At 37.3% G+C, this 19367-nt stretch overlaps 2 protein-coding genes across 3 annotated transcripts in view; one reads left to right on the forward strand and one right to left on the reverse strand.

Moving 5' to 3' along the window:
• The window catches only part of LOC132142755 (growth factor receptor-bound protein 2), a 45487-nt gene extending 44807 nt beyond the window's left edge, over positions 1-680 (reverse strand). The window contains exon 1 of the mRNA XM_059552865.1: positions 533-680. The gene's annotated coding sequence lies outside the window, so the exon portion shown is untranslated. The remainder of the gene's footprint in view (positions 1-532) is intronic.
• Positions 681-2422: 1742 nt separating this feature from the next.
• LOC132114231 (melanin-concentrating hormone receptor 1-like) lies at positions 2423-8874 on the forward strand. 2 transcript variants are annotated; one of them, XM_059522435.1, is made up of 3 exons: positions 2423-2853; positions 6117-6192; positions 7225-8874. In XM_059522435.1, exons 2-3 carry the CDS (start codon positions 6123-6125, stop codon positions 8232-8234), a joined length of 1080 nt encoding a protein of 359 aa, XP_059378418.1. In that variant the 5' UTR covers positions 2423-2853; positions 6117-6122; the 3' UTR covers positions 8235-8874. The 2 variants fall into 2 exon arrangements, with proteins under 2 accessions (XP_059378418.1, XP_059378357.1); XM_059522374.1 differs by lacking the exon at positions 2423-2853 and having other exon boundaries at positions 5928-6192.
• Positions 8875-19367: the final 10493 nt, after the last annotated feature.

The raw sequence follows: 19367 nt of genomic DNA on the forward strand, positions 1-19367 counted from the left end.
TCGTACATTTTAATCATATTTATATCTTACACAGTACTGCAATTCAACAGACAGAATTTGACAACGGCAAATTATTGTCTGACGCTTGAATGTCGAAACAACATGATTTACCATTCGTTTAAAAAATATATTAATCTTAAACGGCAAAAAGTGATATTGTTTACCATTAGGCTACATATACATACAGTAACGCTGCATAAAACTAACTTTCATAGTCAAAATATTATACTCAAGTTTATTAAGTAACGTTAGTTATATTTACACTGCATCTTTTAAATGATAATAAAAAGTTCCGACGGTTCTAGTTTAAAAATCCCATGATTTAACGTTAGTCTAACTTTTCAAAAAATAACACACGAGAATACGTTTCTTCTGTCAACTTCTTGTCAACATGATTTCTTTATCATAAATAATAGCGAACAGCGGTAAAGTATAGAAAAGCACAGAGGCCTTATGGCCTTTGCTTATGTTAACGTGGAAAAATAACTTAGACGCTGGCAGTCAGAGAAAGGCTTTAATTTTTTATACTCACTCTTGAAAACAGCTGTGAGGGCCAACACTCGCTCTCTCGTTTTCAAGACCCTAGAGTCCACTCTAATTGTCTTTAATCGTTGATGAGGTTGAGCTCTTCCTCCTCGCCCGACTTGAAAAGGTGAGAAACCATAGACAGTGAGAAACTGCTGTATTTTTCTGTTTATTTCCGTTTCCTCTTTGGTACGGCGACTACCGCACGTTTCAGCTTCCGCCTGCCCCTGGTGGACGAGGTGAGTCATTACACACAGTTTCATAACTAGGTCCAATGATGTTCAATAGGCTGCAACAGAGCGCCATCTTCTGGTCAAACATCAAGAGTGTCTTCATTTTACAGGGAATAATAAACATCGCTTGATTGTCGAAGCTCAGAACATTGCTTGAAACTGCATTATCTTACACTAACGTTACCCTTAAAATTAATCGTGGCTTTACTACAGATAAAACCAAAAAACATAGTTAAACAATGGTAACCACAAATTAACCATGGTTTTGCAACACTAACCATAGTTTAACTATGGTATTTGTAGTAAAACTGTAGGCTAGTTATACAAATGGTAGACAATACATCAAAAACATGGTTGCTACACTTTTACTATAATAATTTTTGTAAGAATAAGACTCCGATTGTATATAGTGAAGGCCTGTTAAAAGTGTAAATTTGGTAGTGTACTTGTCACTATCATTGCATTGTTGGGGAGCTTGTATTTTATGATGTTGTGCCAGTAAAAGTGAATGGATTTTAAGTAGATTTTATTAACAAGTAAGTAGCTCCTCTTTTTAATTGACACGAGTGTAAATGAGGCTGTGAACGGTAGGCCTAGAGGTTCATTTGACTGTAGGCCTGTTGTTTATTAACATGGCCTATCGATTGTTCAGCTAACGAAACGTCTGACAAATACTTTCAGTGCACAACACTTCATCTAACAATTTTGAAAGTTGTGAATTGGGAAAATTACAAGGCCTTCACACAGTGCGTGTCGTAGTAAACTCTTTCAGTTTACCATCACAGATTAAGGTCAGCCATATATTGGCCAGTAATTCTTTTCAAATGATGCCTGACTTCAAAGTCAGATCAAAACCATGACATGTGGTCCACCTGCAACATTACCCCTCAGCCTTAGTCTTTACAAAGAGGCTAATTACTTAAAGAGTATCAATTATTAAGAGTTTAAATGTAAATGTAACATGCAACATATAGCTCTTTATAGCACATACAAATTTATTATATTTTAGTTATAGCCTATATATATATATATACATATATATATATATATATATATATATATATATATATATATATATATATATATATATATATATATATATGCACATGTTATTAACTGTCTGTAGGTAGCCTATCTAATAATAGGCCCTTCTAGAATTAATCTACCTTCGGACATATAAATAAATAAATAAATAAATGAACTGGCTATTTCGAAAAAAAAAGATGTTTACAAATCTCAAAATTATGATTAATATGTGATATATTAATATGCGTAATAAAGGCATTCAGTTAATGCATGTACATGACACTTACATGACATTCTGGCTGAAAATTTTGTGTAAATATGCAAATTATTATACAGCACTTTCATTCAGGCTAAATAGACTATTAACGAAAATATACAATCGTAAGTAACCTATATTGTCGTTCATTTTGACAAACCATCTGCTGTATGTGAGCTAAACGCGTGGGCTGATCAGTCTCCTCCAGGATTTACATATCAAAACAACATTTATGTTTCCATTTTTTCACTTCGCAGACACTTCAGTCCCAGCCTGATTAAACCGTTCACTAATTACAGGGACAGTCCCAGTGAGGAAAGACGCGCAAATGATGCGGTTGCGGTTGCACTGACAGCCCAGATGGGCTCAGCTGCTGAGAATGACTCTGATTGAAACACAACTAGCAGTTGTGTGCAGTTTCTCGTTTCTTTAAACAGTGGAGCAGCCCAAAGTGCCCAGATGGATGATGTTCGTCACGTCAGCAGGATCATAATAACCATCAGACAGCAGATCAGACGCTACATCGAGCTCGACCCTTCAGATCACACACAACTCCTTTTATTCCAGCAAGCCTCAAAGATGTTCAGGCAACTGGGAAGAGACGAGAACGAGCGCGTTAACCTCGCAGGAGAGACGCTTTAATCCGAGCATGAAGCGTTCAAGTGTATCAGAGCACACACTGGCGATGTTGGAGAACATGGTTCGTGAAGGAGCTGTCAACTAGTGGCACGCGCTTCAGAGGACGAATTCAAGGCGAAGAGAGACCTCTATACCTGCAGTGATCCTCAAAGCACTGGAGATTATCAGATAAAGGTAATTTCATGACAAATGAGATGACATTTGATGTTTTACACTAACCAAAAGTACCAAAAAGTATTTGTGTGCCATGTACCATGTCATTATTACATCATACTATATAATAAGATACTATGTTGGAGTACCATGTAAATACTATGGTATATTAATATTTATTTATTTATTTCAATGGTATGAATGATGATATGGCAGTTAAAAGAAAGGCAGTAGCCTAATACATTTTCGTGTATGTACATCTGAGAAAAATAGTAAGATTGTTTTTACATAGGCTAGCTCTTCTAACGATAGCCTAACAAAAGGCAAAATAGATTAAAATATCCAAAGTATAAATTGTCCTTATTTTTTAATGTTAAAATCATTCTCTTTTCAGGATTCTCAGGATAAAAAGTGATAATATTTTATATGGTAAAATAATAATCATAATAATTCTGTAAAATAATAATAATAATAAAAATCACCGCATTAAACATTTATTGACAAATTGAACTCGGACGCCCGTAGTGTTTTCTCCTCTTCCTCTGTGGACACACAGCGCCCCCTCGTGGCCCACCGCGAGTCCCCAGTGTGAAAATCTGGGGGAAATCTGAAAGTGAAGACGCCAAAACACTGTTGTCAGTAAAACAGATAGACAGCAAGTCAACAGCGAGCTTGATCCTGAAACAAACTCCAGTTATAATCGTGAAAAGCCTTGGACAAATCCATAAGATAACTTGCTCGGATTAATGTTGTATTTCAGTGTCAGTCCAAATGTGACTGTTTACAAAGACCTCGGTAAGTGTTTAATATAAGTTTAAGTTTGTAAGATTGTTTAGAATTAATTAGATGTTGTGACAAATATATTTTCTTACATGTACATTTAGCAGACACTTTTACCCCCCCCCCCCCCCCCCAAAAAAAAAAATATATATATACAGGTCCTTCTAAAAAAATTAGCATATTGTGATAAAGTTAATTATTTTCCATAATGTAATGATAAAAATTAAACTTTCATATATTTTAGATTCATTGCACACCAACTGAAATATTTCAGGTCTTTTATTGTTTAAATACTGATTTTGGTATACAGCTCATGAAAACCCAAAATTCCTATCTCAAAAAATTAGCATATTTCATCCGACCAATAAAAGAAAAGTGTTTTTAATACAAAGAAAGTCAACCTTCAAATAATTATGTTCAGTTATGCACTCAATACTTGGTCGGGAATCCTTTTGCAGAAATGACTGCTTCAATGCGGCGTGGCATGGAGGCAATCAGCCTGTGGCACTGCTGAGGTGTTATGGATGCCCAGGATGCTTCGATAGCGGCCTTAAGCTCGTCCAGAGTGTTGGGTCTTGCGTCTCTCAACTTTCTCTTCACAATATCCCACAGATTCTCTATGGGGTTCAGGTCAGGAGAGTTGGCAGGCCAATTGAGCACTGTAATACCATGGTCAGTAAACCATTTAGCAGTGGTTTTGGCACTGTGAGCAGGTGCCAGGTCATGCTGAAAAATGAAATCTTCATCTCCATAAAGCTTTTCAGCAGATGGAAGCATGAAGTGCTCCAAAATCTCCTGATAGCTAGCTGCATTGACCCTGCCCTTGATAAAACACAGTGGACAAACACCAGCAGCTGACATGGCACCCCAAACCATCACTGACTGTGGGTACTTGACACTGGACTTCAGGTATTTTGGCATTTCCTTCTCCCCAGTCTTCCTCCAGACTCTGGCACCTTGATTTCCGAATGACATGCAAAATTTGCTTTCATCCGAGAAACGTACTTTGGACCACTGAGCAACAGTCCAGTGCTGCTTCTATGTAGCCCATTTCCTGCACACGCCTGTGCTCGGTGGCTCTGGATGTTTCTACTCCAGACTCAGTCCACTGCTTCCGCAGGTCCCCCAAGGTCTGGAATCGGTCCTTCTCCACAATCTTCCTCAGGGTCCGGTCACCTCTTCTCGTTGTGCAGCGTTTTTTTGCCACACTTTTTCCTTCCCACAGACTTCCCACTGAGGTGCCTTGATACAGCACTCTGGGAAAAGCCTATTCGTTCAGAAATTTCTTTCTGTGTCTTACCCTCTCGCTTGAGGGTGTCAATGATGGCCTTCGGGACAGCAGTCAGGTCGGCAGTCTTACCCATGAGTGCGGTTTTGAGTAATGAACCAAGCTGGGAGTTTTTAAAAGCCTCAGGAATCTTTTGCAGGTGTTTAGAGTTAATTAGTTGATTCAGATGATTAGGTTAATAGCTCGTTTAGAGAACCTTTTCATGATATGCTAATGTTTTGAGATAGGAATTTTGGGTTTTCATGAGCTGTATGCCAAAATCATCAGTATTAAAACAATAAAAGACCTGAAATATTTCAGTTGGTGTGCAATGAATCTAAAATATATGAAAGTTTAATTTTTATCATTACATTATGGAAAATAATGAACTTTATCACAATATGCTAATTTTTTTGAGAAGGACCTGTATATATATACATATATACATATATATATATATATATATATATATATATATATATATATATATATATATATATATATATATATATATATATTAGAATAGAGAGTGCTAGAGTTAGAGGGTCAAATAAAGATGAAAGATGTGTTTTAAGGACTGCTGGGATTGAGTTGGGCAGGTCATTCCACCAGGAAGGAACATTTAATTTCAAATCAGTGAAAGGGATTTTGTGCCTCTTTGCACAATCAAGCGTCGTTCACTCACAGAAAGCAAACTTCTAGAGGGCACATAAGTCTGAAGTAATGAATGGGTGCAGAGCCAGTGGTGGTTTTATAGCCAAAGATTAATGCCTTGAATTTTATGCGAGCAGCTATTGGTAGCCAGTGCAAATTTATAAACAGAGGTGTGACATGCATTCTTTTCGGCTGGTTAAAAATAATCCTGCTGCCACCTTCTGGATTATTTGTAAAGGTTTGATAAAACGGTCTGGAAGACCTGCCAAGAGAGCATTGCAATAGTCCAGCCTTTACAGAACTAGAGCTTGAACAAGGAGTTGTGCAGCATGTTCCTGATCTTTTGATGTTGAATAAAGCAAATCTGCAGGACCGTGCAGTTTTAGTAATGTGGTCTGTGAAAGTCTGATCACCAGTCATCAAACTCCAAGGTTTCTGGCTGTTTTTAAAGGACTTATGGTCTTAATATGTAAGCATTTTTCTTAATATGTCACTTAAAATATCTTGAAATGTAATCCAATCTCATATGACAGATAGGAGTCTGTTGTTAATCACATCTGTGCATTTGTGTTTTATGGTCAAGTTTGCGATGGATTACAACGTGACCTTCCCTGAGAACTCCAGTGATAAGATTAACTCATCTCAACATTTACATGCAGGTAAATAAACTGTATATTTATATTTATTTATTTATTTTTTGTCTGGCAACCTGAATGTGCGTCATGTTGCAAAATGACAGGCTTTATCACTGACTAATTAGGTTAGACCAACAGAAGACATTTTATGGGTCAAGTAGCTCTTCCGTTTTATAGCATCATTTTCTTAATTGGATAAATTTGCGGTTCTCTGCTTGTTTCAAGCTCTTGACTCACAGGCTTTGTGGCTGGGATAATGTTCAGTAATTATGACAGGATGATCAGGAGCCTGAGATTGAGAGGACCTCAATCATTCTGACAGGGCTTATTGTGGGATAATATCCAGCTTATTATATTATATAATGAGACTGCAGAACACATTTATTTTTTTGTATTCACAGTTATGAATTAAAAAAATTGATTACCAGGGACAACAATCAAATATTTAATTTAGTGGTTAAATATTTACACTGTTATTCAAAAGTTAGAGTTGTAAGATGTTTTTTTATGTTTTTAAAAGATGTCCCTTATGCTCACCAAGGCTGCATTTATTTGATCAAGAATACAGTGAAAAAAGCATTGTTTTTTTATTTTTAATATATTTATTCCTGTCGCATTATAACTCCAGTCTTCAGTGTCGCCTGGTCCTTCAGAAATCATTCTGATATGCCGATTTACTGCTCATATCTTATTATAACCAATGCTCAAAATTTGCGTGGAAGCTATGACACATTTTTCCAGGATTCTTTGATGAGCAGAAAGTTTGAAATATCAAATCGAATTCTTTCATAATATTATTAATGCATCTACTGTCATTTTTGATCAATTTATTACATTCTTACAGAATTAAACTCATTGTTTTTTTTAAGAAAAAAATCCCACTGACTCTAAATGTTTGAGCAGTAGTAGTGTGCGTTTGTGTGTGTGTGTGTGTGTGTGTGTGTGTACACACACATACTCTCAAAAAGCTAAAAAAAAAAAGAATAATTAAAATGAAAGTGGATTTTTTAAAAAATGGATCTTGATGCTGTAAAATATTCTCTTCTTTTCCTGCAGACACTGACGAACAGTATCACAATGTCCTCATGCCAAGCATTTATGGAGTCATCTGCTTCGTCGGCATAATAGGCAACTGCATCGTCATCTACACCATCGTCAAAAAAAATAAATTCAGGGCACAGCAGACGGTGCCTGACATCTTCATCTTCAGCTTATCCATCGCAGATCTTTTATTTCTTCTAGGCATGCCGTTCCTCATCCACCAGCTGGTGGGAAATGGTTCATGGTGTTTCGGTGCCACCATGTGCACCGTCATCACAGCACTGGACTCCAACAGCCAGATCGTGAGCACCTACATTTTAACGGTCATGACTTTGGATCGATACTTGGCCACGGTTCATCCCATCCGCTTCAACCACATACGCACTCCGTGCATGGCCGTGGCGGTCGTGGGCCTGGTGTGGATCCTCTCGCTGCTGTCCATCACGCCGGTGTGGATGTACGCCGGCCTCATGCCCCTGCGGGACGGATCGGTGGGATGCGCTCTACTCCTTCCCAACCCTTCCACAGACACGTATTGGTTTACTCTCTACCAGTTTGTGCTGGCGTTTGCTTTACCGTTGGTGATCATTTGCGTGGTGTTTTTCAAGATCCTCCAGAACATGGCTGCTACAGTGGCTCCACTTCCCCAGCACAGCCTTCGTGTGCGCACTAGAAAGGTCACCCGGATGGCCGTCGCCATATGCCTGGCGTTCTTCATTTGCTGGGCGCCTCATTACATCTTGCAACTGGCACATCTGAGTGTGCAGCGGCCCAGTTATGCCTTTCTGTACGCCTATAATATTGCCATTAGCATGGGCTACGCCAACAGCTGCATCAACCCACTGCTCTACATCATGCTGAGTGAAACCTTCAAAAGACAATTCATTGTAGCCATCCGTCCGGCGCACAAAGACTTCCGGGTTGATCCGGCCGAGGGGAGTGTGAGTCTCCGTCTGGCCCCTGATGGACTGCAGCAGTCTCAGTCCTCCCGCGAGTTGCTGCCGGTTACCGTGGCTGTGCACTGAAATGGCACTAACTCATGCTGAACTCTATAATAAGCATACAGCTGAAAAGATGTCTATGAAGAGTCTTGTGGAATTGCTCATTAACAGTTTGTGGTATGAAAAGGATCCATGATGATGCACATTTTCCTTGGTATATATTTGTGCAGTGAAAGAGGTATGAAGTATACACCGAATACTTATAGCAACCCTTTTACATTGCAGTACCTTGCAGTAGCATTTACAGCCATTTGTTTTCTGTAAATGGGCTTCTTATAAGTCTCTTTTTCTTACCGAGGATCTTACCTAATTTGACTTTTGTCGATTTAAAGGGTTAGTTCACCCAAAAATGAAAATTCTAGTATGTTCTTAATTACTCGCGCTCATGTCATTCCAAACCCGCAAGACATTCGTTCATCTTCGGAACACAAATTAAGATATTTTTGATGAAATCTCAAAATATCATTTATGTATTTAATCCAGTTTTATTAACCAGTGTCTTTGCTACTGACCTTTGATGATCTAATTCAGCCATACTAATTAACAAAAATGACACCATTTGTGTATAATTTTAGTTATTACTGAATAGTGTTGAATTTTCTTCTCCCGCATCATATTCTTTGTGCAATTTGTTTGAGCTGCGCCTTCTACTGTACAGACGTGAATTTATATTTCCTTCAGCCTGAGGTGTATTCATTTCACTTTTGATTACACTTTATTTCAAGGTGTCCTTGTTACAGTGTAATTATACATTTAAGTACGGAGTAATATTAATTAACTACATGCATTTAGTATATGGGTAGGGTAAGGATTATGGTTACTTGCATGTAATAATTATGCATACTTTATTGTTATTATAATAGCAAGTACATGTAATGTGTAACAAGAACACCTTAAAATAAAGTGTTACCCACTTTTGTTGTGAAAGTAATTTAAAAGTAACATAAAAAATATCTACTGTAAGTAACATAATTAATTACTTTTTAGGGAGTAATGCAATATTGTAATATATTAATTTTAAAAGTAACTTTCTCTAACATTGCTGATGTCACACAGACTATTTTAACAATGTCCTTACTGTATACCTTTCTGGGTCTTGTGTCAGTTGTGTTGCTGTCTATGGAGGGTCAGAAAGCTCTCGGATTTCATCACAAATATCTAAACGTGTTTTCTCAAGATGAACGATGGTAGGGTAAGTACAACAAGAGGGTAAGTAATTAATGACAAAATGTTAATTCTTTTTTCAAAGAACTATCCCTTTAAAATAATTGTTTTATATTTATATTTGAAATGTATGTATTCCTGCATGGCTAAGCTTAATTTTCTTCAGTGTCACATGATCCTTCAGAAATCGTTCTTATATTGTGATTAAAAAAAAAAACAAACACACAAAAAACATAATATATACATATATAAAATCTGTTGAATTTTTTTTTGTGGAAACTGTGATACATTTTTTTTTTCAGTGCTCTTTGATGAATAGAGAATTCAAAAGACCAGCATTTATTTGAAATAGAAATCTTATTATGAATGTCACTTTTGCTGTGTCCTTGATGAATAAAAGTATGAATTTCCTCTGCATCTAAACAATTTTATCCACTCACATAGAGGCATATAAATATGACAGGTATATTTTCTCCTTCCTATGTCTATTTTTATTTTTTACCTCTAAAGAGACTTGCTGGTTTTACATTATTTGAAACAAGAGAGTATTGTCAAGTAATTGAAGATGGTTCTTCTGAGGTATTCTTATGTTTGAACTCGATCGCTGCTTTATTTTGGAAATACAGCTCTTGTTTTTGATGTCGGTGTAAATGTGTATGTGATTTGATATTCGATATTTGATATTCCATGTGTTACGTTGTCCTCTTTGAACATTGATGTATTAAATATTTTAAAATGTCTGTACATGTATGTAAATATCACCACAAAATTGTCCTTTATTGTAACTTGGTATCAGTATAAAGATACAGTAGGCTATGTCAAAGTTGCGTGTTTGTGTGTGTGTGTGCAGAACAACACTAATATAGGCCATAGTTTTCACAATGCCAGCCACCGTTCTTCTGAAAAGAGAATTTTCTCCTTTATATGGTCATATTCTGTTATTGAAACAATGTACAAACTAACTATTCTCATCAAAGCAGTTCAAATGTAAGAAGGTTAGGACGATTCCAAGGGCCCGGCGTTAGAGCCCCACCCCCCAGAACACAGCTGCTACCGAGGGGGGCCCCCCGAGTAAACATGCTGTTCAGGGGGCACACAAACAATAGCGGGACCCCTGGCAACACCTATATTTAATAAACTTTCTCTGGCTGTATAAAGGCGCCTCCATTGAGAGAAAGTAATTATCTGAAAATATGTGAACTAAATAGAAGAGCTCATGTCAAGAATCATAATGAATGTGTAAACTGTGACAGGAAACCAGTCTAGGTTTAGTTTTGTCTCTAGAGAACGCTTTGAACTCATGTCGCATTTGTTTCATGCTCTGCTCAGAGAATGTGTAGAATGTTTGGTTTGTCATCCATGAAGTGGCCTTGTGTTTTATTAAATGGAGTGCGCACGTGAATGAATACACAATGCAATAACACTGAGTGCTTGAAACATTGTTATAGAAATGAGCCGAACTTTCACAATGATTGTTCCTATATCCAGAAGAGCTTCAAGATTTTAATCAGTACTGCGGCACAGGCTCCCATCAGTGTCCCCATAGTTCAATACCCAGATAGCACACGTACGTCTGCAAGATGTGTTATTCTAACATTATCCACCTCGTTTTTCCTGTGAGCATGGAAGATTGTACATTTTAATGTGTCTTCTGCTGTCAGCTATGTTAAGCTGTAAAAACAGTTTATTATCAAGCAGAAGCCCCACACATTTATCCACCTTTTTTTTCCTCAACTTCAAGACTGTATTAGCTGCTAAAGGGAAATAACTGGAAGAATAACATTGTGCAGTAAACAGTAAAACTGTTTGTAGTACAAACCAGTGTGTTCATAGTTAAGACAACACATAAAAGTACATTTGGTAAGATATACCAATTTTCTATATCAAGAGGCAAAACAAACTGTTTTGTACAGCTAATAATAGCTGGACACAGATGAGACCAGAAGTTAGACCAACAGGATCTACAAATGGCCACGGACATTTTTATATGAAGAAAAAGGTGGATAGGTCTTGACAACTTCAACATTGACCCCCTCTCTAGAAACAGATTGCAGGTGTGGCCTGAGCTTCCAAAAAAAAAAAACACCATCTTTTTGGTCTAGTAGGTGTTCAAATGTAGATGGTTAGCCCTACACTACAAAATACTCCACTAAACTCTTGTACTCCCCTTCCTGACAATACCTGATATACCCCACAATTGCAGTATCATCAGAAAACATCTGCCAATTAAACGACTCCGAACTGTTTTTGAAGTCAAAGGTGTAGAGGGTGAACAAAAAAGGGGATAACACAGTCCCCTGAGGTGCACCAGTGCTGTTGATCACCACGTCAGAGGAACAGTCACTCAGTATGACATACTGAAATCTCCCACTGAGGAAGTCTCTTATCCATTTCACCAAGTGTTGTTACACCCCCAAATCTGCCCGCTTTTCACTCAGAAGTACAGTAGGGGCAGTACAGTGTTGAACTCGCATGCACCGTTCCCTTTTTCCAGATAAGATCTATGTTGCAGATAAAGAAATGCACCCCCCCCCCCCATACCTTCTCCTGATAAGCAAACTATAGGTAGAGAGAATGATGAATCTGAGGCTGTAACAAAGGCTGTTATGAGGCTGTTCTAGTGTCTTCTTTAAATGCAATGTCAAGGCTACTGGCCTGTAATCATTTAACACTATGGGGTGTGCTTTTCCAGGAACTGGTATGATACATGCTGTCTTCCACAGTGATGGGATTTTCCCACCTGCAGGCTCAGGTTAAAGGGGCACTGCCAGTTCAGCCGCACAGGCCTTAAAGTGGTCATATGATGCTTATTTTGCATGTCTCTCTTTGTAAACTCAGCTAATTCAGATAATCAGCTCGTTAGAAGTGGGCTCCGTGCATGAATTGTGTTCACAATGACATGGTAACTACACAGTGTTCATTGCTCTCTACTCTACTTCAGAACATTCATTCATGAATTTGCGCTGCGCAATGTCTTTACACACAGGCATGTGTACCTCTGTACATAAATACATAAACACAATTTAAATTAACGTTGCACACTTCAGTGCACTTTTGAATGAAGTGAAGTGACATAAAGCCAAGTATGGTGACCCATACTCAGAATTCATGCTCTGCATTTAACCCATCCGAAGTGCACACACACAGCAGTGAACACACACACACACAGCAGTGATCACACACACACAGCAGTGGGCAACCATTTATGCTGCAGCACCCGGGGAGCAGTTGTGGGTTCGGTGCCTTGCTCAAGGGCACCTCAGTCGTGGTATTGCCGGCCCGAGATTTGAACCCACAGCCCATAGGGTTAGGAGTCAAACTCTCTAACCATTAGGCCCACAACTTCCACAATAGAACATATATCCTGTGATGTCCACTTTGCAGGGCACTTACGTTCGAATAGAACAAATGTCTGAAGCCATAAGAGAAACATACAAAATGTGCAGAGCAGGGGGCGCGAGGACTGGAATGGAGTCTACACTGCTAAAAACTTGAATCTGCCATTGTAGTCTTCTCTCCCAGGATCAGGAAACAGTCCTCCATAAGATGCACTGCACACATCTGAATATTTGCGTTGCACTATTCTGGAACAGTTTTGTAAATACAACTTAACCACTGACTTCTAGTTGTGTCCTCTTTTGTGTTTCCTCTGTTCTCTTCCCTTTTTACCAGCTGCTGCTCTCCTGCTGATTGCCAACAGGTATTCCTCTAATTAATTGCCAACTGAAAACAGGTGTGCACACAGGACCTACAAAAGACAGACAAGCAGCAGTACATCTAGGCAGCCACACACACACACACACACACACACACACACCCACACACGGCCTAAGGGCCGTAACAGAGACCAAACAAAATAGTTTTGCTTTCACAATGAAACAGCGTCTCCACAATATGGTGCCAGCGGCAACAGCAAGAACCAAAGTTACGCCCTCTTTCTTTGCATGAACATTTGAGCGGCATTATGCAAATATTCCCACATTGTGATGTAGATATGTGGGGGTGTGTTTAAACAAGGCGTTTTAGGAGGGTGTGGATGAGTCTTAACTTTTATAAAGAATATCTCTTTGGGTTTGAGTCTTAAGTCTTAGCAACTTTACAGATCTTCTTTAAGAGCTTGTAACACTTGGAAAACTTGAAATCGCATCATATGACCCCTTTAACATTTCTGGGCACACTCTCCTCAGTTCTCTACTGGTCCTCACACAATCATCATCTGATTTAACATCTGAACTGTATTCAGCTATTGAGTATTCAAATAAATTAATAGTAAAGTTGAACAAAAAATACATTTACAGTAAAATTCCTTAATGTAATTTGTCATAAATCATACACTTGCTTTACCAAGAGATTTATTGCTATATTTAGAAAAAAAATGAAGCAGAACACTGTGTGAGTTATGAAATTCATAACTGTGAAGGAGTACACTTCCCCAAACACCATCCAGTCAGCCTTTCTCACCAACTTATCCAGCCGTGTGGCATCCCATTTCCGAATCCTGCTCCCCCAGCACAAGATGGCACAGATGCTAGTGATGACAGTCTGGTAAAACACAATACACCTTCAATGAACACAGTCTGAGGGTTTGACCTGGGCCGAGTCCGATGACAGTCGACCACCATCTCCTTGGTTTTCATAGAATTGAGCTCTAGATGGTTCGAACTGCACCACTTCACAAAATCCCCAGTAAGGCTCCAATATTCCCCTTCCTCTTCATTCCTAATACACCCAACACTGACAGTTTCATCTGAAAACTTCTGCATATGACACAGTTCTGGGTTGTGCTTGAAATCTGAGGTGTACAACACAAACAGGACCAGGCAGAGCACTGTCCCCTGTGGGGACCCCGTGCTGTTGACTACAGTGAACACTGGACATTAAAAATAATAATAATAATAAATTAAAGTTGTACACAAGTAAGAGCAGTGCTCTTGTTCATGATGAATGAACATGCAGTAGACTCGGTCCTCAATATGAATGCTGCAATGCATTTCACCCTCTAGACTGTATGTCATACCATCTCATTATGTTTCTGACAGCTTCTTCTTGACAGCTTCAGTGGCAGAGATTGCTGTGGTCTGCATCTGCATCAATACATAATGATGGTCTGGTTTTCTAAGAAGCACATTGAGTGTGATTTCTGGGAGCACTCGTTGGATGTAGCCTTGGGCTGTATAGAGCAGTTCTTCAGGTGAACAACAGCCACCATCATTTAATATAATAGAAGGTTTTTTTTTTTTTTTTGAAAAACAAAAGCAAAAACAGACTATTATTGATAGTGTTCATTCACTTAATTTCGTTTAACTACAGAAACAGGCATCATGTCCTCCTGTTCTTCACTGATGGAAACTTTCACTTTCAGTTGATGAAGGAAACTCATGATCAAAGCTACAATCAGCATAAATGCACAATAAAAACATTTTACAAATGGATAAAAAGAATGTAACAAATTGGTTTACTGTAAAAAAAATATATATATATTTGATAACCTTAAAAAATGTGCTCCATGCGGATACTAAATAGACCATCTATTGTACACTTCAAGAAGTGTTTTCAGTTTTCGATGATTGATTCAATGTTCCTGCATAAAACAGACCTATTTAGTACAATAACAACACATTTCCCTTTGGTATGTGGCCTTGAGGCAAAACCGCAGCAATGGAAGGAAATGAATTAACATTTAATTAATCCCAAGCTACAAAAGGTGAACGTTTTATTTAAATCTTACTAAATACAATGCTACATTTTTACTAAACAATTGATTATAAAACACTGAAAATATATATTTACATAATGGACATAAACCATTAAACCAAAGTAAATAACAAAATATTTATAATTTTCTCTGGTTGCATTCATAGCCAGTCTTGGCTCATTTAATCAATCCCTCATACTATGCAAATAATTGATATAACTATTCTGTGCTTAAATGAAGTTTGCTTACTTACTAATATGAATTATATTTATGGATGGGTGAATTAATGTTTTATTTTTTTAATTACTTGCAGGCTTTACTATTAATTTATTTGAATACTCAATAGCTAAATACATTTCAGTTTGCAACAGCAATAATTTATGCATAATTAACTGATTCTCTGTTTCAAACACATTAAAATGCACACATTCACCAACGTTTTTGTCATCTGATCTTCTTTCACCTAATATAGTATATTTTACTTAATGTACCCTTTATTTAAAAAAATATATTTAATTTATGGAGTACCACATTTGCAAGCTCACATTTTCTGACGTTGGTTGTGGTCACATGACATGCAGGTAAACAAACGTAGGTTTGATTAATTTATTTTTTTTATTTTTATTTAAATGTTAAATTATGATTTAATTAATTATTAGCTTTTCATTAAACTCATAAATATGGTACAAGATTATCCTATTTAAATCAACGTGAAAAACAAGACAGGTCAAAAGTAATCTAAAAGAGTTTAATTATATTACTTATATTACTAATTACTGATTATATTGTTAATTGGTAAGTAATCTACCCAGCTCTCTCTCTCTCACTCTCTATATTGCAGTACTTCTGCTACTAAAGTTGCACTTATTCACCTATTATAGTATAAAATAAGTTCTGTAACTGTATGACCTGCACAGGTCTGTGTTTGTATGTGTCTGCTGCACATCTAGTTACTTGTCACGAATGAATAATCTTTTGAAATGTGATGACTACTTGCAGTCCATCAATTATCACACACATCAATAATTGATCAACTTCCAGATGAATAAATCATTCCATCCACACTCATGCCACAAGAACGATCGCAACGCCTACCATAGGTCCTGAGAACGATTTAAATGCATCTCTGGCCACTTCACTCTTATGCCCTCTGAAAGCGATCATGTAAAATAAGATGGGAATCATCTTTATCGATTACATGTCAAAAACCGAGTGTGTAAAAATAATGAGAATGACATTTACCTATGCTTAGGGTACCAATGCTCTTTCTGAAGAATGTGGATGAACATTTTCATGAATAATTCTTCTGCGGTTTGGAAGGACACCACAAAACTAGAAGACAAAGGGTGCCAGAGGCAGATCTCAAGGGATGCTCTTGCTGATTTTTTGGAGAGTGCCAGTCTACCTGTCTTTTTTCCCTTCTTCAAATCATGAGCACTCAGGAGAATCACTGAGTTTCTTATTGGATCATGATTGCTACACCGCGAGCAATTTACTGTCGAATTGTCTTGGAGATTTACAGATGCCCATTCCCACCAGAAGAACAAATAACACTGAAGTACTTTGCCATACTGACTACTACAAACTGGAGGTTTTTGTTGTAGAAGAAACATTGGTTTTTATGTGCTGTGGAGTTACCATTTCAGGTCTGGAGATGACAGATGACAGTCTTGCCATACTGAAATGCATAACAATAGCATTCCATTAGAAAATGGGGCCATGGAGATGGAAGAGATCTATGAGTCACACAAACAGTAAGAACACGCAGGCATGCAATACTTTCAGAAATGATTGAATCAGATGTGAGAATATTAAAGCACTAAGTAATTGGAAACCTACGCCATTCTCGTTGACTCTGGCTAGAAGTTTAATTAATCCACTGCCAGTAATGTGAGCCAGGAGGAATACAGCCAAGGATGTTTTTGGAAGAGGAAAGACAGACCGTTTAACTACTCCTTGACTGCACATCACTTTTCATTCACACACTCTTTTAGGGCTTCATCAGTTGATGACGGCCGTCGTAAAGGAAGGAAGCAAGGGACGAAGTTTGAGAAATGAAAAAGGATGAAGACACGGTTCATTACACCAGTGCTTTTTAAAGAAACAACCTGAGCATACCTGATATAACAGATAAGGGGTTTTGAAGACAACTACCTTTTCCTTTTCCCTTTTCTGAAACATATTGTGAAGATTTTTTTGAAGCAAAAATGTCCAACACAATTTGTTAAATATCATTCTAATCACATTGCAGCCTGTGTCACTGCACAAACAGCATTTCCAGCTTGTTCTCTGATTGCTGTAACTATGTGCTTATTTTGTACATTGAAAGCAGCAGGAATAACCATGAGAAAAATGTGATCAGATGATGATGATAGTTTTGCTGAAAAAGGTTTTTATTACTACTATTCTACAGCACAAGATTAGCAATACTGTTATTATCTGTATTTGCAACAAAGCTCCTTTTGTTGTTTACATTTACATTAATATTTACATGTACATTTAGTCATTTAGCAGATGTTTTTATCCAAAGCGACTTACAAATGAGAAGCTATCAAATCCAACAAAAGAGCAATAATATGTCAAATGCAGTGACAAGTCTCGGTTAGCATATATGCAGTTGCTTATCAAAAAGAAAAGTGGATAGGATAGAAAAAGAATAGATAATGCTAGTGTTAGAGGGTCATTTAAAAAAAAAAATAAGTAAGTAAAAATAATAAGTAAATCTAATGTAATCCTCCTTTGCAGAGATTCAGAGATTAAATGTCTTCTTTTGTCTCTTGAATTTTTTTTTTTTGTGCCATTTATTCCGACCAAAATCTAATGTCTGACATTAGTGTTTAAAGGTTTTGAAACATGTCTGTATTAAGAGGAATAACACATTAGTTGTGTTTGAGGCAACACAAAATGTGTAATCCTTATATAAACAGAGATATGTGTTAAGAAACAACACAGGTTGTGTTGTTTTCAACACATCATTTTTACAATCACCATTATAATGCACTGTTTGCCATGCACTGATTAACTTTTAACTCCTCATGAACTTTTCACAAACGCAGCATTGCTAATAAGGGGTTCAAGCATAAATAATTGAATAATGTAGAGTACAGTGAGTGTCCAGTCACTGAGCATGTTTAAAATATTTCCTTGCACTTTGTGTGCACTTGCATTCTGGACTGGTCAAAATTTGACTATTGATTAAATATCTAATATTTTAACATCTGCTTCTTTAAAATCACACATTTGATTATTGAATAACCAGACACAGTTTGTGTAAAAATGACTTGAAACATCTAGGCCCGGTTTCATAGACAGGGCTTAGCCTAAGCCTAGGATTAAGCCATAGTTCAGGCACTGACCTGTTTTAAGATCAGTTAGTGCAAGTTTCTTTCAGTTGAAACAACTCAGATTTGCATTTAGTCTAGGACTAGGCTTGAGCCTTGTCTGTGAAACCGGGGGCTATTGTGTTAAAGTGTGTCATTTTCAACACATCTCCTTTTGCTATTGTACCTGTTGTAGAGAAATACTGCATAATGTGATATTCTGTAAGTTTTATCTATATAAGTTTTGACATGTTAAAATTATATTATAATTATTTTTGCTCAAATTTCTATTTCAAATCAATTCTAGTCTTTAGACATTTCTATTCATCGAGGAAAAAAATTATGACTGAAGACTGGAGTTAGGTGGAGTTAGCTATTTCTGATCAAATAAATGCAGCCTAGTCTAGAAACTAGTGTATATATCGTATAAAAAAAAAATTAAATAAAAATTCTAAGTTCCAAAAAGGTTGTTTTTTTTCTTCATCTAAACAGCATATAAATGTATAAAAATGCAGTGCTATTGGCATTATACAGCTCACTTCTGTCACAGTCACAGTGTTTGTATTTTGGTCACAGTTTAGTAATGAGTTTTTACAATCCTCAGTGGACAAAACAGCAGCTGGGTGCCCAGAATCTTCTAAATGTTAGTCAAGGTTTGCCCTCAATGGGTCTGAGTTGAGAAATTCATATCTTTCATTGTACTTTCTACCACGGGGAGCTTAAAATAATCTGATTTTAAACTATTTTGAGTTCCCTGTGGAATTAAGCAGAAGCGGAGGAACAGTTTGCAGTACTGAAGGGAACTTGCAGAAACAATGATTGTCCTAGGGACAGATGTGATAGAAATTTCATAGAGCTGCGTGCAGGGGGGTTGGTGGTCATGTTCCTGTGTGTTATAAAGATTACTGCAGACCTGCAAGGAGTCCTGCAATCATCACATTTTGTTGAGTACAATAAGCACAAGGCTTTTGAAAGCAT

This window comes from Carassius carassius, chromosome 1, assembly GCF_963082965.1.
Source record: "Carassius carassius chromosome 1, fCarCar2.1, whole genome shotgun sequence".
Lineage (NCBI taxonomy): Eukaryota > Metazoa > Chordata > Actinopteri > Cypriniformes > Cyprinidae > Carassius > Carassius carassius.